We start from the raw sequence: 21872 nt of genomic DNA on the forward strand, positions 1-21872 counted from the left end.
AGTTTCATGGAGATTGACATATATACACTATTGATACTATGTATAAAATAGATAACTAATGAGAACTTACTGTATAGCACAGGGAACTCTACTCAGTACTCTGCAGTGACCTAAATGGGAAGGAAATCCAAAAACGAGGGGATATATGTATGCGTGTAGCGGTTACACTTTGCTGTACAGTAGAACCTAACACAACATTGTAAAGCAACTACACCCCAATGAAAAATTTTTAAAAAAGGATACAAAGTTTCAGTTATGCAAGATAAGTTCTGGAGATCTAATGTACAGTGTGACGACTATAGTTAATACCATACTGTGTATTTGAAATTTGCTAATAGAGTATATCTTAAATATTCTCCTACCTAAGAAAATGATAACTATGTGAGGTGATACATGTGTTAATTATCTTGATTGCGGTAATCACTTCACAACGTATACACATATCAAAACACCACATGTACGCCATAAATACATACAATTTTTATTTGTCAATTATACCCCAATAAAGCTAGAAAAAAAAGAGAAAATGGTTGATCAGGAAGTTCTTAGGATGACTGAAGGAGGATTATTCAGAGATATGATACTTACCTAAAAAAAGTGAAAAAAAAGTGTATCTTGTACAGCAGCTGGAGGAAACTTAGATGGTAGAAATGCCATTTGAACTGTCCAAGCAATACTCCGAGCATTTCTGCTTCTTAAGTGGCTCTCGGAAGCAGTGTTGATGTTACATGAGATGAACTTGTAGTCTGCATTTTGTTAAGCAGGCCTAGATCTTCCAGAAAACAGTCTGAAATGTTTATAAGTTTCTGGAAAAAAAAAATTTTTTTTGCAGGGGGTGGAATATTTCTAACACAATTTTAAAGAAATAATTTAAACTTCCTATTTTGTAAAATCAATGGGAGTGTGGATACTTAATGGAGGTATTGATCCAAATGTTCTTGATTTGTGCTAGAATCCAAGAATATGCATAAAATTAACACATATTCTCAAAGGAGACAAAAATCTCCTTTGACAGAGGAATGCAGCAACACAAAAAACGACCTGACTCAGAAATCCTTGGCTGGATTTCAGAGGTCTGTACTTGGGATGAATGCTAACTGGGCAGCGAGTGACTCATTCCAGGCAGAGGTCACTTGGCACCACGCAAGCTGCTCAGAGATGCCTGGTGCTTCTGTACAGATCTCTTCTCCCAGTGCGACCCTAACTGGGTCTGGCCTTTCTGTGAGATGAGGAGAGATGGACCGATAAAAAAATTGAGTGAGGATTGAGGATTTCCTTTCTTTTGAGTGGAGGAGTTAAGATAGTTTTGCCTCTTTCTTGGAGGGGAGGAGAGAAATCCCTGAGGAGTGAAGCATCAGTGGCCCTGCCCTGGCTGTCTGGTGTTGCTTAGGAAACAAGGAAGGGGGTTTTCTAACCAGGTGGTTGGCCCCTCCTGCATCTTCTGTGATGCAACACTCCCTTCATCTTACTTTGATCCTTCCTGGGCCAGTTAGTCGACATTGACTTTTTGGTAGAAAGGGCTAGTCTTCCTTTAGACTTCTTTACACTCTTATAAAAGTAAACCTGAGTATCTTCATAAAAGGAATCTGCTTTCTTCGGAGAAGACTGGATTGATTCTTAAAATGATTTCTATTTATATTTATAACTATATAAATGACTGAGTATAGAAATGAATTATTCAATAAAAAGCATAACTTCAATGGAAAACCTTTTTTGGCATATTTGTCTTTATATTGAAAGGTTACCTGCAGTTGGGTTAAATCCCTCACCTGTCACTCTTATCAACCTGTCTAGTGTCTTTCCATTTTACTTGGTCATTATTTCACTAATCTATAATTAATTTCATTTTTACAATAGGGCTTTACTGGAAAAGATGGAGCAATGGGACCTAGGGGCCCCCCTGGGCCACTGGTAAGAATGGAATAGGTGACACTCTTATCTCCCCACCCTAAACCCCTAGCCCCACTTGCTAGGGAAGAGCCTGGTAACCTGACCTTTGAGGCATGTTCCATCTGTGCCGGGGGGCACACCGTCGAGGGAGCTACTTGGTTTTATTCTGCTAAATCAAAATGGGCTAGAGAAAACAGAGGTGTTAAAATAGAGAGTCTTTCTGTTTAATCAAGTTATATTTGAAAAACAACAACAACAAAAATATCCCTAACCAACCAGTTCCTTCCATGCCCACATTAAGTGGTAGGTTTTATGACCTTACTGGTTACTTCCTGTTCTAGAATTTTAAGAGTCCGTAGCCTATGATATTTGAATTTTAAGGACATTAATTACCGAACAGCTTTAAGTCATTCAGAGGAAGTAAGTTTTACCCGAGTAGGTTTTCTAATTAAGATCTGTGGGGAAAATACTGAAGCCAATGATTTTGAAAGAAGCATCTGTATACCTGCATCCAGGTGAGATCACAATTACATTGTTTGAGGTGATGGATGCTCTCCATGGCTTCTGGCTGTATATGAGGACTGGAGAGCATATGTTAAAATAATTTTATTATTTATGTTTAATATAGATGTTCTCAAGTAGAGTTGAAATGTGTAATAAACTTTGATTTGAAGTATTTACTACAGATATTAAAATTTACATAATTGATGAATAAAGGATTGTTTTACCAAAATCTGATGATTCTATTTTAAGGATATTTTAGCTTTAGACATAATGTATTGATTAGCGATATTATAAATATTTTACTAAAAATGTTGCTAAAATGTCTTAAAGCTGTGCTGAAAGGAACGGGGAGAAATTCTTACGGTTTTGATGGGATAGAGGGTGCTGATATGATAGAAGAGGAGGCACCCTTTATTTGAATGCACCAAAGAAAAAGTGAGTTTCTAGGCTGAGATGCAACTCCCAGGAGACAAGGGGAAACTCCACCACGTGGTGCCCAGTTACCTTCTCAGTATTTTCCCCAGCCAGAGTTCACTCCTGCCTTTTGATGAGTTTTCTGGTTTGGTAATAGAAACAAACTAATAGGAATTGCTTTCTGCAAATTCACTTAGCAGTCAGTTTACTAGGATCACAGTCCGTGAATAGTGAAACTGATTAAACATAGTCCATAAAGATTGAATGGGAATTTTCAAGATTTTTTTCCTCCATGTTATCTTAAAATTTGATTTTGCTCTTCCTTAGTATGTGATTATGTGCTAAAAGCTTTTAAAACCAGCCATGCTTTGTTAGTTTACTTTAGATGAAATTCTTCTTTGATGGTAAGCTTCCCTGTGTTGTAGGGAAGCCCAGGCTCTCCAGGAGTCACAGGACCGAGTGGGAAACCAGGAAAACCCGGAGACCACGGCAGACCAGTAAGTGGACGGCTTGCATACCTAGTCATTCCACTGTGGCCATGAATGAGGAGACTGCAAGGCTGTGACATATTTATGTTATCTCTGCTGTAATGTGTGTGAAGCATTTGCTGAAGCTATGCTAAATCCATGGATTTAACTTGGTACTAGTTCTAAAAATTTTCTCTCTAAGCTATAACATTCTGGGATGAAAATTGTGGTCATAGGGTTTCTTTAAAAGGAGAATGGGATTATAAGCCAAGACACATATTTCTGCACTGAATAAACACTCAGAGCTGGGTCAGCAAAATCATTCTTTTTGTTTAGGAGCGGTATGCAGCTTAAGATAGAAAAATACATGATGGTGCATGGTGCCTCCATGGGTGCTCTGCAGAAGTTAACCCTTTGTCAGTATCCTGTAGCCACACTGCTGGCTCTTTTCTCTTGTGCTGAGGTTGCTAGAACATTAGTCCCAGAATTAAAAGGATTTATCTCACCCACCATTATACTTTTTTATTTGTTTATTTTTTGCGGTACGCGGGCCTCTCGCTGTCGTGGCCTCTCCCGTTGCGGAGCACAGGCTCCGGACGCGCAGGCTCAGCGGCCATGGCCCACGGGCCCAGCCGCTCTGCGGCATGTGGGATCTTCCCGGCCTGGGGCACGAACCCATGTCCCCTGCATCGGCAGGTGGACTCTCAACCACTGCGCCACCAGGGAAGCCCCATTATACTTTTTTATACTGCCCTGCTCCAATTTACATCCAGTTTAATTATCTTTTCATTAGATGTTTTGATTAAAATAATAGTTGAGATGGTATCATGCATATCTTCTATTTGCAAATCAGCATCTCCAAAACTGAATTCATAGCTTCTAAAATACCCAGAAGTATTTGTAATGACTGTTGGGCTCCATATTCTTCGTTACAAGCTCTTCCTTATTTGTATGTATGAGGAATAAATTTATTTTAAGCAGTTTTTTTTTGTCTGAATAGAATTCTGAAATATAAAAATTTATCTCAAAGATCAACAAGTCCAATTATTAGTAATGACACATCTATCAGGGCTGTTCTCTGAACAGAACTTCTCTCTTCTGAAGTATTGTCCAAAGTTATATAAACCCAAGCTTAAAAATTTTTTTAATGTCAAACTAACTTAGAATCTTCATGTGGTATGGCCTGCCTTCTATGTTTACATAAAATTAAGCAAGCAGCATAAAGATGAAAGGACTCCTGGTGTACTTCTTACTCTGTGTGTACTCTAGCATATGACTTTATTAGTTTCTTTTCCTCAATGAATCATGACAGAAACTTCACAAGAGCCCTTAAAAGTACATGGAACTTGTTAACCCTTTCAGAATTCTATTTCATTTTACTATGACTGAAAGAGAGTCTACCGTAAGAATATCACTGATGTAATTGATGGCTGAAGTTAGAAACCTGAAAGAAACTTCTACTTCCTTTACTTGAAATGAGAGCTCTAGATACTGGCAACAAAGATGAGTTCTAAATCATACATCCTAGAACAATCTCAGAGTGGCAGTAAATTAAAAAAGAACACATGGGAACAAAGTAGCAGTAAGTGTAAAAAATAATTTCCTGAAATTTACAAAAGGCTCCAAACTAAATAATGTTTCCATAAGAGTCCAGTACTTTTAGCAAAGGGCAAACTCCAGTTTTTCTTATGACTATAATTTGGTAACATTTATTTGGACCTTATCTACCCCCTTTCCCCCCTTTATCTTCCTCATCCTTCTAAGGTAGCAAATTACCTCTCCTTTTCTTCTCTCTTCTATCTTACCTTTAGTTTCTAAAACCAAAACTAGCAGACGGGAGTATAAAGGTCTTAGGAGAGAGCTTAGCTCAGTCACTGTTAGCTTATGTCATTAGCTCTTGGAACCAGTGGTGTCTTCTTGCTAACTTGTAACACCTGATGTTGTGTCGTGGATGTTTCCAGGAACTGCTGATGGAACATTTTTATTCATTTACTCAACACGCATTTGTTTGGTGCCTAAATGTGCCCATCCGTGTTCTAAGGTCTGGGGATATAAACGTAAACAAGACAAAGTCCTTGCCCTCATGGAGATTCTAGTGGAGGATATAGACCCCAAAATGTAAATAAACAATACGGTTTCTGGTGATGATGGGTAGTGATAACAAAGAAAAGAAACACAGAGTAAGGGGTTAGGGGGTAATTGTGGTGGTGGAAGGGGGCTATTTCAGATACAGCAGTCAGGGAGTCTGTCTGAGGAGGTGGAATGAAGCAAGGGAGCAGGCAGTGGGAACAGCATTCCAGGAAGTGGGAACAGCATGAACAAAGGCCGAGGGAGGACGAAGGTGGCACGTGGAAGGAACAGCAGAGAGGCCCGGGCACCGGAAGTAAAGGGAGTGAGGGGAGAGGGATGAAAGATGAGGTCAGCTAGCTGGGCACAGGTAAGCACGTGGACCACCCAGCCCATGGTGAGGATCTCTTATCTTATTCTTAGTGTGATGGGAAGCCCTTGGAGCCAAAGGGTGACATGCGCCAATTTTCTTTTTAAAAATATCAGTCTGGCTTCTCTGTGGAGAACAGACTCAAAAGGGGCCAAATGGGTTGCAGGAGGACCAGTTAGGAGGATATTGGAGCCGTTCAGGCAAGAGTCCTGGAGACGGTAAGAGGCAGTTTGGTTTGGGATGTTATCTGACCATCAGATTTGTCAATGGTTTGGGCGTTCCTTTCAGCTGGCAGCCTGGAGATATACTGAAAGACGAAAACTTCTTGCACTAGAAGGAAGACTTTTTCCAAGATCCTCTCATGGCCAGTGAGAGGCCTGACAGAATAGGGACAAATGTTCTGTGGTTGCGTTTGGATGTGGGAACCACCACTTGGATTGAGCCCTTTAATAAGGGAGGCACATGGTTCCTTTCATGCCCAGTGCACAAAAAATCACTGGAAGAAGTTACAGATACATATTTAGTTAGGGAATTGACAGAAAGCTCTTACTAGAACAGGTTCTTATGGGTTCTAACTGAGCCAAGATTTACCTCATGCGCAACCTGAAGTAACCACCTGAGCTCCCCAGCCATGGGGATGTAAAGGAAAGTAGAATGGTAGCAAGGGCAATTTTACATGTGTTTCAGTTCCAGACCTATATTGTGAATGGCATCATAAAATGTATGCACAGTACCTAACTTCTAAATTGGTGATCATAAAATTCACATCTCAGCACTATACTGGAGGACACGTGCTTCTGAGAGAGGGAGAGACAGGGAGACAGATTAGATTCCTTTTAACAGACAAACAAAATGTGAGTAACATGGATGTAAGTGTGATGTGTCATTGTGCCAATTTGTTAGAAAGCAGACCTTGCCCTCTTTCATCATCCCGTCCATTCATGAGTCATTTTAGACCATGTTTGTCAGTTTCTAATATCTGAAATTCCTATATTTCAGGGTCCATCGGGATTGAAAGGAGAGAAAGGTGATAGAGTATGTATTTCTTAAAATTTGACTACAAATTTATATCGTGTGTTAAACATTGGACTCTGAAACTATGGAAATAATATGCTGATCCTACTTATTGATTTAATTAACTAGGGAGACATTGCTTCCCAGAACATGATGCGAGCAGTTGCAAGACAAGTCTGTGAACAACTGATAAGTGGTAACATTTCTTTTCCTTTTAATGTATGAGTGTGTGTGTTGTTTTTAGTTAATTGCAGGAAAATGCAATTTGTGTCGTAAACTTTCGAAGATAGATGTTTCTATTTCGTTTTCGTGAGCTCTTATTTTTATACATTGTCAGTTTTGTATCCTGTTAGATAAAGCCAATGATATTTTAATGACTATCATTAAGATAAAACAATAAACCAAGGTAAAATAATAGCCTGCTATCCTTACATTCAGTCTGATACAAAATTGTATTTTTTTTTTTTTTTTTTTTTTTTGTGGTACGCGGGCCTCTCACCGTTGTGGCCTCTCCCGTTGCGGAGCACAGGCTCCGGACGCGCAGGCTCAGCGGCCATGGCTCACGGGCCCAGCCGCTCCGCGGCACGTGGGATCTTCCCAGACCGGGGCACGAACCCGTGTCCCCTGCATCGGCAGGCAGACTCTCAACCACTGCGCCACCAGGGAAGCCCCCTTATTGGGTTTCTTACTAATAAGTCTTATTTATTTTTTTTAGGTCAGATGAGCAGATTCAATCAGATGCTGAATCAGATTCCAAACGACTACCACTCTAGTCGCAACCAACCAGGCCCGCCGGGTCCTCCAGGGCCCCCTGGCAGCGCGGGAGCCAGAGGGGAACCAGGGCCTGGGGGGCGGCCAGGCTTCCCGGGCACACCAGGGATGCAGGGACCCCCGGGTGAACGAGGTAGGCATTCCTGACTGCTGCATAGGGATAAAGGTAGGAATCTGCAAGTGTAGGAGCTGGGTCCGGTTGAAAAGCATGTAGAAGACTGGACGTAGCAAACTACACTGGTCTTGTTTGGACAGCCCCAGAAGAGCCGTGCATCCATGAACCTGTCTTTCTCTTTAGGCAGCCGCAGACTGTAGAGATCCCTGTCTTAGAAAACAGGAAGATTTTGTCATGAGAGCTCAGTAAAGACAACGCTATTTTCTGATTGTTGCTGTCGTTAATGGGAAAAACTGTATCCTGGCAAACTGAATCAGGCATAAAATCTTATTGTTTTGACTGGCAAGAGCTGGGCAGCAACTGAATGCAAGCAGCCCTAAGATTTTGGATCTAAGTTCTTCTGGTTCCTTTATTCAGGGCCTGGAAACTGGTCTTATGTGTTTATGTGGCTTTAATTTCATGGTAGATAAGTATAACTGAAGGAAAAGAAGAAAAACAGGATTATGTGATTCCAGATGTTTCAGGATGCTGGGTACTCTTGTCAAAGTGATGGCTAACATTCTGTGGAAAACGTAGATATGTCTATAATTCTGATTATTTAGATGCAGTACTGATAGGGCTACTAAAGATAAGATACCTTTAAGACGTCTTCAGTGAGTTGTAACTATTTATTCAAGATTTCTGTTCTTAATTACAGCTTCTAAAATAATATATTAGATGTGTTTGTTTTCTTCAAGTAATTTTTCCCCTGACTTGTAGCCAGATCTGTTTCTTGGCCATGAATCTGGAATTACACAAATGTCTAGAAAGAATTTGGCTTAAAGCGTGGACTTCTGTGAAAAATTGGGTTCTGCTTTCACTACGGGAAATGAATTACTTGAATCAAGTACTGTCAGTTCCGATGAAGGCTACATATTTCCGGATCATTTTCCCTCTGTGTTTTCCCATTTTGTGCTTGCTTAGGTTTGCCGGGAGAGAAAGGTGAAAGGGGTATTGGATCTCCAGGACCTCGAGGGCTGCCTGGCCCCTCAGGTAGGTTTGCTAATAGATCAAACAAGTGAACATATCATTACCGAGAGAGCATACGACCCCACGAGATGCACAAACTCATCCTGTTAGCTTCAGGCATACTGACCATCACGGAAGATATTTTAGCAAGAAGTTCCACTTGTATAACCTCCTCATTTTTATGTTCTCTTTGTTCAAAAATGTTTCAGTGCGTTCTATTTAAGCGTTTACTCTAACTTTAATATATGAGGGTTTGAGTTTTAGTGACACAGAGGGCTGTTGTTTTCTCTTTATGGGATTCCTGTTTATTTTGTTTGGCCTCATAGCCTTTAAGGATGCTGTCATTTCCTGTTCCTTCTGGTATTCTTTAAGAGGTCGCTAGTAGACTGAGGAAATATACTCTCATTAGAAATCCTGACACGTTACAAGATTTCATTCACAGTTTCTTTATTGATGTTTTGGAAGGAAATAATAGTTGTTCTGTGCATTTTGTTTACTAGATTGAAAATGAATTTTTTTCTTCGTTATAAGGTCCGTGAGACCCTTGCAACCATGGTCAGTCCTGGAGGTTAAATCTTTACATTTATGTTAACCATGAGTAAGTGTCACTTGATCCAGAAATAGCACTGCTTCACATAGTCTGGAGGTGGAGCAGGCAACCCGAATGTCTGCCTTGGCTACCACAGCCATTTCCTGCAGCGAGTCTTACCTCTAAGACAGTGGGAGCAAACCAGAGAACTCACTGATATCTTTAGTTTGGCTCAATTCTTGCTAAGTCAGTTTTCTTTGAATAAAATCATTAACATAGTTGGATTTTTGGCATTAATTCTTGAATCACTGGTAAGAAAATTCTACACTGGGTCATACTGGTGATTCCTTAAGGAAATATTTTCTTACCATACACTAGTGAATCGTCTAGTCTTGAAGTAGTGGAGGTGCCAAAGTATTGTTGACTGCCTCAGGAGATATGTTTGACAAGAGGGGAAATATTTCTTTTAAACCCATAATAGGTCCACAAGGAGAATCCAGAACGGGTCCACCAGGGTCCACAGGTTCAAGAGGTCCTCCAGGTCCCCCTGGTCGTCCTGGAAACTCAGGTATCCGAGGCCCCCCAGGTCCTCCTGGATACTGTGACTCTTCCCAGTGTGCCAGCATCCCATACAATGGACAAGGCTATCCAGGTATGTTGTTGCCATTATAGGGACCCAAACTCACCTGAATTAAAAAACCTTTATGGAAATGAAGTTCCCTAGGACGGAAGGAAAGTTGATTTGAGGATTTCTTGAAGATGTCAACTCTTTCAGTTGTATGTTTTGTTATCCTCTCTCAAAAGAATTAATGTTAATTTTATAACATTATTTCACTGTTAGGAGTTGAATAATTATCTTCTCCTCCTTTCTATACTTCTGCACTTACCAGATCACATCATAAACCTCTCTTTATTTCTCTTGGGAGTTCAAAGAATGCTACCAATTGACTGTTTTTTTTTTGTTTGTTTGTTTTGTTTTTTAACCCTAAAGGCTGGGAAGAGGGATTTGTTGAATACAGGAATATATCTAAAAAACTGTTTTGAGACTCTAATGTGTAGGCAGACTATTTGATAACATGGTGCAGACAACTGAAAATATTTCACTATTTCACATTGTCCATGGAATTAATATTTATAAACTCTGGGACTTAATGTTTTTAGAGTCAGTCCTGAAATTCTAGTACTCGACAATTACAGGAGGCAGGAGTCTCTTAAGCCTGACTTTGGGGACTGTTGGGATGAAGGAGATATGCTGATCTGAAAATAAATATATTAATGCTGTGGGCAGCGGGCAGCGGTGATCTTTTCATCAGCACACCCTCGAGCATCTTGCAAGTTTTAAAAATGATCCTGCTGTTTGATATGGTTGGCTACTAGCAAGTAGTGCATGAGTAGTTGAATATCTAAATATCTATATATCTATATATTTACGTGCATCCTTACCTATGACCAGAAGTAATCATGAATTGTAAATTTCTCAAGCAACCCACTCCCACAATTACAATTTCCCTCTTTATGAAAGAAATTTAAATTACCTCTGCCTTCTGGTATGTGTGAATAACTTGAAATATATGGATATATACATATCTACTTTAACCATTACATACTTAGATGAATGTGTATAGATGTTTTTTTTGCATAGTAATTCAACTTTTAAAAACTATCATCTTTGACCTGTTTCAGGTTCCGGCTAACACATTTTCTAAGTCGCCAGCGCTGCTTACAGTTTGAATACATGAAAATCCTGTTTCTGAGATGTTTGCGCACGTGCTTATTAGGAAATGAGTCTGTATGGAAATCTCACCACCGATATGGTTAATGAACTGGGTGGACATCATAACGGAGGGTGGAGACTCTTTATACTAACTTGAATGAGACAAAAGCAGTGGTGTTAGTTTATAAGCCTGATGCATTTCAGTAATAATGTAGAAAAATATTATTTAAAAGAAAACGTTCACACACACAGCTCACGAGGAGCCTCAGCTTTGAAAGAGGCGCATAATAAAACTACTAACCGCAGAGATGATGCCATTTTGAGAAAAACAATTAACCTGGTTAAAGAGAAATACCTTATGTAAATAATAAACTAATGATGGCTTGTAAATGATTTGTATGTGATCCTGTCCACTAAAATCACTTAACAGTCCTGTACAATCAGCTTCTGCCTGCTGCTTGCTCTCTGCCGGAATAACACCAAATAGAATCTCATCTCTCGCTTGTTAGCGATGTGTCTGATTCAGGGCATGTGTCTTACTATGATTACCTTTTGTACGTGTACTTTCATTTGGATTTTGTGATCGCAATTTTCAAACCAAAGTTTGAGAGTCACTTCTTCTCTTCCTGTTTCGCTGTAGTCACTGGAGGTCCTCACCCACCAGCTGTAACTCAGGCCGTGGGAGAGACAGCCACAGAACATGTCATGTACTGTATATTACCTGGTGATAGTTGATTTTCACCTCCAGAGTTCAGTTTCTAGGAGCCAATGTCACTTCCCCATACCTCCTCATCTTTCCAAATGGTTCTCTGAACTGAGGGGTTTGAAGTCATGAACGGTTGCTTGGGGATTTGCAGTATCCTACCTAGGTTGGTTTACAGTTCTCCTTGGCCCAGTCTCTGACCCTTCCCAGGTATTTGTGCAATGATTGTACTTACTGCTGGATCTTTGAAGGTTAAAAACAAGTGCCGTTTCATTATTGATCACCAAATTCTCTCTGCAAATGGAAGCAATCAGAACATTGTAATTTATCTATTTATAGTTATGAGATTAAGACTGGAGTGCCATCCCCTCGGGTGATGATTTAGCTTTTGCTGTGTGTGTGTGTGTGTGTGTGTGTGTGTGTGTGTGCGCGCGCGTGTGCGCCTTCCAAATCATGCCATAACTGTAATGTTGAATCGGACAGAGCCCTACGTGCCCGAGGGCGGGGCCTACCTGCCTGAGCGCGAGCCCTTCATCGTGCCGGTGGAGCCCGAGCGGACGGCGGACGAGTACGAGGACTATGGCGCCGACGAGCCCGCCGAGGAGCGTCCTCCCCATGAGCGCTGGCGGCGCGCCCTGCTCCGCGGCCCCCGGCAGTGAAGCTGACACCGCGCGCGCGCGCGCGCAGCACGGCCAGGCTGGGGGGAGGTGTTGGGATTCTCATTTACAGGTCAGACGGAGCAGTGCATGTGTTATCTGTCACGTTTCTTCCGGCGTTGCTTCATCCGAGAGTACCCTTTCTGGCTGTAGAGAACCTTGTTCCTGCAGGAAGCCTAGCTCGCTGCACGCAGTCTGTAGAAGTCTTTGCCTTTGCTCTTGAAGCGCTTGCGAAATACTTTGTTCACAAAAGTTGCAGGGAGAGAACGAACGCGCCTTGTGCCTTTAGGTAGCACAGCGGGAAGCCTCAGTGAAACTCTTAGGTTAAGCAGTTAAGTCCTGGAACCCAGAACGACTGTGTATTTCGAGAGGGCAGTTTATCTTTTCCAATGCTTATTTGCAGTTCAATTACATCCCGATCCAAGCAGTTCCCCTCCTAAAACCAAAAAAGAGGGAAAAGTCAACTCTGTTGCAAATATTTATCTTCCTCTTCTATCTTCTGTTATACATTAGGGCATAGTATGCTCTTAGACATCTCCTTTAACAACCACAAACCTTAAGCCATGTAGCTGAAATTATTGTATCAACTGGATACAGTTCCATATTGCCTTAAACCTCCTTGTTTTAGACACGCTAACATTCATACCAAATTGCAGATTATTCTGCAGAGATGGAATTGCATGTTTGTGTTGTACATTTAGTATGAACTTTCTTTTTTCCCAGAACATAATGTTTCTTAGTTATCAAAAGCAGTTGGAAAATGTTTGCAAGACTATGAACATAGAATTGCTGCTTTTATATTTTAACTGCAGATTGTGAATTTCACTGCCTTATATTATTTATTTCTGAAACAAAAGAGGCATTTTTCAATAAAACTACTGAAAATTTGACGTGGTATGTTTTTTCTTTAATGGCCTTTTGGACTGTCCAGGCGGTTGTTAAAACAAACAAGTTCATATCCTTGGATACAGTTACAAATCTTGCTAATATTATTGAATTATGCTAAATAACTTTAGATTTTTAATGATGTGGTGAAGTCATAGAAAGAGGGTAGTGAGAGAGCCTTAAAAAGCCCAGCAGATTCCAAAGGCTTTATTAGGAATGTAGAGGAAGTGTGGGTTGGTGGAAAAACAACTAAGTATCCTAGGAGACCCCAAACAACCAAACAACCTTTAACAAGCCACAAGATTTCATATGCATTCAGTCACTTTCCTATACCATACTTTACCCAATAGCATGTTTAACTGCAAAGAGGATAATCCTTAATGGAAATGTTTACATTTAGTGATACCTTCTTTATTTTTACTTTTATGAACACAATAACATCATTTTAAATATCAAAGAAAACAATAAATGTTTGTTTGAAAGAACTGACATCTATTGAAGAGAGAAATACTGAAAGAACATTTTCCACAGAGCAAAACATCTTGAGTTAAATGCTCCCTGGAGACCGCGATCAAGAGGGTCCCCAAGAAAAAGAGGAAATTCTCTTCCAAGGAGGAGCCTCTCAGCAGTGGACCTGAAGAGGCTGCTGTCAGCAAGAACAGCAGCTCCAAGAAAAAGAAAAAGCTCCGAAAGCTATCCCAGGAAAGTTAGAATGGACATTTCCCTAGTAGGGCATAACTTACTGAGATATTTCCCAGCCCATCCCCTATAGCCCAATAAAAATAAAAACAAATTCACGAGTCAAAAAAAAAAAAAAAAAAAAAGGACTAGATAATAGGGCTTCCCTGGTGACGCAGTGGTTGAGAGTCCGCCTGCCGATGCAGGGGACACGGGTTCGTGCCCCGGTCCGGGAAGATCCCACGTGCCGTGGGGCGGCTGGGCCCATGAGCCATGGCCGCTGAGCCTGCGCGTCCGGAGCCTGTGCTCCGCAACGGGGGAGGCCACGGCAGTGAGAGGCCCACGTACCGAAAAAAAAAAAGGACTAGATAATAAATGTATTGTGATCAAGAGGTTTCGAGCAGATTGCCAAACTCATAGCATTCAGCTGTAATTTCTGATACGTACATTCTAAAGCTGAAGGAGACCACTGAGATCATCCCAGTCTAATTCTTTGCTTTCTGTTAGGAAGAAACAGACTCAGCTAATCAGTCATCAAAGCAAGACTAGGACTCTAGGCCTTGTGCTTCTCACCTGGTTTTATCATCAGATACTCTCCTCTCCCTTCCTGGGAGCCCTTAGTTTCTGGGCAGGAGCTTTCATCTTTCAAGGTTCTATGAATATATCTTCATTAATGTCTTTTTTTTTTTTTTTTTTTTTTTTTTTTTTGCGGTACGCGGGCCACCAGGGAAGCCCTATCTTCATTAATTTCTGATTCATTTGGGTTTCTGATACTCCTTGATGATGAGCCTCTGTATCGGGAGCCTGAAGATGGGTTCAGTTCCTTGTCACTGACCCAGCTGGGTCCCAGGGCCACATGGATTTGAGGCGCAAAGTAATTCCACCTTCCCTCACCAGCTGGATGTGGGTTCAATTCTTGATGTTGGCGATGCAGATTTGCTACTTTCTAGTCTGTGCTGGGAGAGGGGGGAGGGACCAAGGCAGTCCTAAGTACAAATTAATAAATAACTGAGATATATGTTGGGATTTTTACTTTCATACTATATTTCCTCCTTGACGAAGTTAAAATTATTTCTGTAATCCCTGAGTGCATACTGACAAGTGATAGGGAGAAGATGGCCAGATAGTCTGGGTTTAAAAACCAGTGGTAACCCACACCCTCCAAATCAAACCTGTAGGTGCTGGCTTATTTATTCACACTTCCTTTGAGGGAATGCAGAACAACTTGAAACATTTTCTAGTTCTTTAAATCTGGAAGTATTATGAGAAATTCATTATAACTTTTATTTGAAGTAAGGCTTTTATTTTTAAGAAATTAGAAATAACGGTGGGAAGAGGTGGTAGCTTCTAATGAGGTCTACAGTGGGAAAGTTTGCAAACTTTAAAAAGAGCGCTTACACAGATCCTAGCTGCTGAGTATTTTTTTTTATAGAATATTTGTACAATGGGATTAGCAATTTAGCAAGTTGAATAGGTGGCTGCATGTATATTTTCTCATATTTGTGAGTATCTGTTTTTGAGTCTGTAAAGAGTTATGCTGCCTATTCACTTGGTCAAACTTACATTTTATTTTTTCTACAAATCACATCAATGTAATTGTTCCTAAGTATTTATTATTATATCCATTGCACTGTATTTGGCACATAAGATTATTCATCGTTTGGTTTTAGCCATAATTACTCTATAATAAGAGGAGACGTGACTGTACTATCTTCATGGGGTCTGAGTGCCTTATAAAGGGCAGCCAATTGTACAAAGAACAGCGGTGGTAAATCTTTTATTTTCAGAGGCAATCTTTTAGATACACATTAATATTGATCCCTAATTCACCTTATACTTGTGGTTAGAAAATGAATTGACATGTGAATGTCTAAGTGAACATTCATTAACTTTTTCATCTCAAAATGAGGCTGCTGGAGGCTATTGGGAAAAATCACATGGGTTTGCTTTCAGGAAATGACCTGTGTGCTGGTCACTCATGGATTTTGTCTCCAACTCATCTCTTGCCTGCTTCCATATCAGTGTATCCAACTGTATATCCTTCCTTGAAGTCCCGCAGATATTTCAGGATAAACACATGTGATATGTATTAGGATTAGATTCATCTGTGACTAACAGAAAGTCACAAAATAACAGTGGTTTAAACAAGCAGAAATTTATTTTTCGTGTTTACGAAGTCAAAGCCCAGGCCCCTTCTGTTTTTCTGCTCTGCTTTTTTGTGGCTTCTGTGGCCAAGTTACACTTCTAGACCAAGATGGTTAGTAGACCTCTAGCTATTATGTCCATATTCCCCTGCAGGAAAGAGGAAGGAGTGAAGAAAAACTCACCCCTCCTTTTAAGGATGCTTCCTGGAAGTTGCAAGCACAGCTTACAACACCAAACTTATATTACATGCCAATTGCCAGAGCGTTGTCACGTGGCTACATGCAGCTATCGGTGTGAAATGCTGTCATTATTTTGGGTGGCCATGTACCAAACTAAAATCAGCTACCTGTAACGATATGAGGGGAAATGAATACTGGGCGTCAACTCGAGACTTTAGTCTTTGACACAATGCCCCAATCCGAACATATCTCCTCATAAATCTGATTTTCCTCCATCGTCCCCACCAACCACAAGTTCCTGAGGCTAGAAATTTGAGAGTCATTATAAGCTCACTCTTCTTTCACTTCTCACATCCAATTCATCAAGTCTAGCTGACTGAGCTCCTACATACATATCTTAATCACCCTGTTGTTACTACTTGATTTTAGACCCTCGGGATTTCTTATCAGGAGTATAATCACAGTCACTTTTTGTGTGTGTGTGTGTTTGATTCATTGACAGTTTATTTATACAAATCAACCATTTACCCAATTTCCTTTTAAATGAAACGGGGAGTCGCTGTGCAGACCCAAAGTAATGCTTAGATAATGTCATACAGATGATTCCTGCTCCCCTTCTCTGGATTATGACTATTAAGAAGAGCTCAAGGGCTTCCCTGGTGGTGCAGTGGTTGGGAGTCCGCCTGCCGATGCAGGGGACACGGGTTCGTGCCCCGGTCCGGGAAGATCCCACGTGCCGTGGGGCGGCTGGGCCCATGAGCCATGGCCGCTGAGCCTGCGCGTCCGGAGCCTGTACTCCACAACGGGAGAGGCCACAACAGCGAGAGGCCCGTGTACCGCAAAAAAAAAAAAAAAAAAAAAAAGAAGAGCTCAAGTTAGTAAAGAGAGAAGAAATTTACCTTCATTTTTCCTACATTTTGACACAAAAACCTTATACGTTGCTACAAGATAAAGGACTTTGGTTCTGTTACATTTATAGTCACATCCAGTTCCAAACAAAAGAAGTTGTTTGGGGGCACAAACTAGTGTTTAAGAAGGAGATACTGAGCATCTAACAAGTTCGAGGCAGTTTCTAGCCACAAATCACAGTCTCTCAAGTGGTCCTTTTTCGTATAGCCTTGGAGCCCTCAAAGAAGTCTTTCACACATGCCGGTGTGATTTACCTAAAATGCAAACCTGACCATGTCACGTCTTCTGCTCAGCATTCTTCAAGAAGTTTACAGATTTCTCTACAAATCTTGACTCTGCCAACTCCCTATTCCTCCTTTATCATCAGCCTTTCCACTGGAACATCTGGAATTCCCATTCCATTCTCAACACACTCCCCCAAAACCTTAGCCTCTTCAGTGAGCAATCCCAGCACCTCCTGGCTTGACCCTGAAGCCACCACAGAGATGGTTGATACCTCCCAGAGTTGGTGGGTGGGGATGTGTCCTCCTGACTCCTCAGCACTGTTTCCAGACCAACAATCCTTCCTTCTGAAAAACACCTTCATCATTTGAGGCTCATATTCAACTCCCCATAACTGTCGTCTGTTTACTTCATGGTCACTCCACCCCATTCAGTAGGGGCTTGTACAGGGCCATCAGTGCTTTTATCCACCCCAATATCTTCTGGGTGTCTTAAGCATCCATGTTGGATGACAAATACATAATTATCTCAGTTACCTTCTTCTCTTCAAAACCATTTTCTTTTACTTAATCTCAGCTACTCAGTCTCTTGAAGGTCTTGGACTTGTATCAAACTGCCACTACTTTGAAATCACTGTCTTTTTTTGTTTTTTAATTAGTTAATTAATTAATTTATATTTGGCCACGTTGGGTCCTCGTTGCTGCGCGTGGGCTTTCTCTAGTTGTGGCGAGTGGGGGCTACTCTTCGTTGCAGTGCGAGGGCTTCTCATTGCGGTGGCTTCTCTTACTGCGGAGCACGGGCTCTAGGCGCATGGGCTTCAGTAGTTGTAGCACACGGGCTCAGTAGTTGTGGCTTGCGGGTTCTAGAGCACAGGCTCAGTAGTTTTGGCGCGTGGGCTTAGTTGCTCTGCGGCATGTGGGATCTTCCCAGACCAGGGCTCAAACCGTGTCCACTGCATTGGCAGGTGGCCTCCTAACCACCGCGCCACCAGGGAAGTCCTGTAATCGCTGATTTAGACAGACCAATCTTCTTGGGTTTCCAGCTCACCTACTCAAGTACCCCCACTGCAGCTCTTTCAGCTTCGTCATGACACTCAATGTGATGAAGCTTCTGTGATCTTCCTATCCATCACCTCCTGCTTATCTTCACTCCTTTCCTTATCCACCTTGGATTTCATGTCTTGGTAACATACCCAGTTTAATGAACCACCTGAACTCCAAGGAGTACAAAGCTAGTTTTTATTTTTATTTAGTCACTGCCTTCAGTTATGCTCTGTTGGATAATCTTTTTCTGTCCCTTTGAATACCTCAGACAGAGCCCATTGCGTTTACTCCAGTCCAATCCAGTGCAGTTTAATCCACTTGAAAATGTTAATCTCAAACCTAATTTAGTATTCCTTTTCCCTTCTACCTTAAAGTCAAAATTTAGGACGTGGACTGTAGAGATGGTATGTCAGCTCTTTCACTCCAGCTTCTTCAGAATTCAGCTAGGGGATGAGGGCTAGAGAAAAAGGAGGTTAAGGTTTTCTCCACTTAATGTGTGCTACTAGAATCCTCTCCTGAATGTCAATGCTCACTGCGTGATATGTACCCAAGTACTACTTCTCTCGTTTGGGTACCTGTGTGTGTTCTTCAGAGGAGCCTTCAGGGGCCCTGTCCACTACCCAGTTATGTCCAGAATGACCTCTCCCAACCCCCAGTCAGCTTTTGTCCCCATGGAATACCTCACAGCTACTTGCTACTCAGGTCCTCTCCCCGAACCTAAAGTCCTTTTAGGGGGGATTCCAGTAAGATGTCCCAAGTCTGGTGACTTTCTAAGTGCCCATTTGACCACAGGAGACTGAAGCATCCTTGTCAAGCCAAATGAAAAATGAAAGTCTGCTCCCACAAGTGCAACCTCTCTTCGCCTTGCTGCCTCCCATTCATTCTCCCCCATTCAAGCACGTAGGCATGTAAGTTAGGTCAGCAAGTCTACCGTGTAATACATATCCATGCATGGAATAATTTGCTCTTCTTGAAGACACCGTTCAATCTCTGTAAATGGTTTTCCTTAGAGCTTCTCTCATGTGGCTCACTGGGTGAAGGTTTGAAGCGCTTTTTTTTTTTTTTTTAACATCTTTATTGGAGTATAATTGCTTTACAATGGTGTGTTAGTTTCTGCTTTATAACAAAGTGAATCAGCTATACATATACATATATCCCCATATCTCCACCCTCCCTATCCCACCCCTCTAGGTGGTCACAAAGCACGGAGCTGATTTCCCTATGAAGCACTCTTTCTATAATAGAAAGTAAAAACCACAGCTCTCTACCCTACACCAATGATCACCTGCTTCCAAGAATTCTTCTTGATTCTTTCTTTTGCAAATATAGGCTGCTTTGGTGTGAAGGAGTCAGTTTGGATGGCAGAGCCAGTTCTACCAATTCTTGGACATTCCAATGGAATGTGCTTTATGGCTCTCTTTAGAATGTGCGTGGTACTTAATGGTTTTCTTTTATCTTTATGGCCATTTGTCAACTTCTGAGTCAAAAGGAAAAGCCCCATTTAATAGCTCAATTATCCAGATGAGCCAAACTCCCTTGCTCCTTTATTCTTCTCTCACACCTATGTATTAAAACCCTAACTCCAGATTAGCCCAACTGTTTGTAATATCCATGACTATACCCAGGGTACTTCGCACAGTAGGGGAAAATCAACCATTGGGGCAGAGGGTTAAGTCTATAAATCCATTATGATCAACCTCAGTGATCAACACCGTAATTTGACTAGCCATATTCTCAACTCTTTACAAAAATTTCCAAACTCCAAACCTATACCTCATCCTGATCACGAGATTTCTCGTTACTTCTCATAGAAGTTATTTCGTATTGAAATGAGAAGCCAAACTGGAACCTCACCTTTCTATCACCAGGGCTACAAAACCACCTGCATCTGGACCCACCCTTTCCTCCTGTGTCAACAAAAGGAGCATCTCTACTTCTTGAATTCTGAACGCTTTTTTATTCCTTCCACAAATATTGGACTAAGCACCTACTCAGTGGTAGGTGCTGTTAGAAGTGGTGCTAGGATTCTACAACGAACATAGGAAGACATAGACAAAGTCCTTTCCTTCATGGGGCTTACATTTTTGGAGTGAGAACAGACACTAATAAGTAAGCAGGTAGAGCATATATAGTCAGAGGGTGTTAGGTACTATGAAGGAAGATATAGCAGGCCTAAAGGATAGACAGTGCTGGGTATGCGTTCTAGTGTAGGTAGGGTGGTAGGAAATGCCTGTTTGAACAGACACGTGAATGAAGGGTGACTGAAAGCATAAGCTGGAATCTGGCCGATAATTGTATAATCGGATGCTTTTGTAATTATGTAGATTACCAGCCATATCCCTAGAGCCGTAGTTCTTGACTTTTGCCTACACACCTGGGGAACTTAAAAAAAAATCCTCATGTCTGAATCCCACCCTCATAAATTCTGGTTAATTGGGTTAGGGTGAGGTCTGATGATAAGGATTTTTTAAAGTTCCCAGGTAATTAAAGAGTACAGCTAAGGAGTCAAGCTATGACCTAGAGATTCTCATTCAGCATGTTGGAGACGGAGGTTCAAGAATCTGTGTAATTTAAGTATATTCTTCAGGTTGAGTCACGTGATCAGCAAGGATGGGAAATTTTACACCCTCTCTCTTTGGCTTTGGATATTATTTTTATGCCCGAACTGTATTTTAGTCTTTTCTTCTGATCCTTGAGGCATGTATCTCCAACTGCCTTGGTATGTCTCTAGTTGGATGTTTTAGAGGCATTTCGAACTTAATATGAACAAAGTGGAATCCCTCACCCTCCTTTCCACACCATCTTCTTTCTACAAGTTTCTTGCCTTGGTGAGTGGTTCCACCACCCTCCCAACTGCTTCATCCAGAACCCGGGAATTGACACGATTTCTCTTTCTCTCACCTCCTACGTCATATCCATCACTAAATCCTTTGGCTTCTGTTTTCTAAGCATCTTTCAATTGGTCACCTCCCTGTATCCCTACTGCCATTCTCTCCCTCTAGGCCCCAGCGTCTCGTCTGGATTCCTCCAAAGCCTTCCATCTGATCTTTTCCCAACCACTCTTACCTCTCTCCAATCCATTTTTCTCACAGCTTAGCAGCCAAAATGATTGTGAAGAATGCAAATCTGGTCATACATGGCATTTCCTAAATTTTTGGATGGTATCAAATTCAGAAACCTCATCAAGACTCAGGTGTCATCAAGGATCTGGGCTCTTCCTACTTTTGCCATCGTGATACCTCACTTATCTCAATTGATTTTCCCCAACCACACTGGAATTCCTGCTCTACCCCTTCTTAATCCTGAGCCTTCCTGGGTGCTATTTCCTTTATCTGGAACATGCTCTCTTCATTTGGTCACGTCCTGTTCATCCTTTAATTTGATGCTCAAATAATCACTTCCTTTGGGACACCCGTTTGTCACTTTCAAAGTTCAAGATCCCTGCAGCGTGCATGAATACCACTTATGTTCCCTTTGATAACTTCTATCATACCAGCAATTTCTTACCCAATTTGCCTTCCCCACTGTGTAGCAAGTTTATATAAGGGCAGGGATCATATTTCTTTTGTTTACTTCCATGCTTCCAGCA

General features: G+C 41.4%; 1 protein-coding gene across 5 annotated transcripts in view; it reads left to right on the forward strand.

The window, feature by feature from the left end:
• COL12A1 (collagen type XII alpha 1 chain) overlaps positions 1-13112 on the forward strand; it is a 114067-nt gene extending 100955 nt beyond the window's left edge. For 2 of the 5 annotated variants that reach the window (XM_032650699.1, XM_032650700.1), the window contains exons 58-65: positions 1858-1911; positions 3234-3305; positions 6712-6747; positions 6856-6922; positions 7442-7630; positions 8576-8644; positions 9631-9801; positions 12050-13110. In XM_032650699.1, coding sequence (XP_032506590.1) covers positions 1858-1911; positions 3234-3305; positions 6712-6747; positions 6856-6922; positions 7442-7630; positions 8576-8644; positions 9631-9801; positions 12050-12225 — 834 coding nt within the window. In that variant the 3' untranslated portion in view covers positions 12226-13110. Of the gene's footprint in view, positions 1-1857; positions 1912-3233; positions 3306-6711; positions 6748-6855; positions 6923-7441; positions 7631-8575; positions 8645-9630; positions 9802-10832 lie in introns of all 5 variants that reach the window. The other 3 variants (XM_032650701.1, XM_032650702.1, XM_032650698.1) reach the window with 2 other exon arrangements.
• The last annotated feature ends 8760 nt before the right edge of the window (positions 13113-21872 follow it).

The sequence above is a fragment of the Phocoena sinus genome, chromosome 12, assembly GCF_008692025.1.
Source record: "Phocoena sinus isolate mPhoSin1 chromosome 12, mPhoSin1.pri, whole genome shotgun sequence".
NCBI classification, from domain to species: domain Eukaryota; kingdom Metazoa; phylum Chordata; class Mammalia; order Artiodactyla; family Phocoenidae; genus Phocoena; species Phocoena sinus.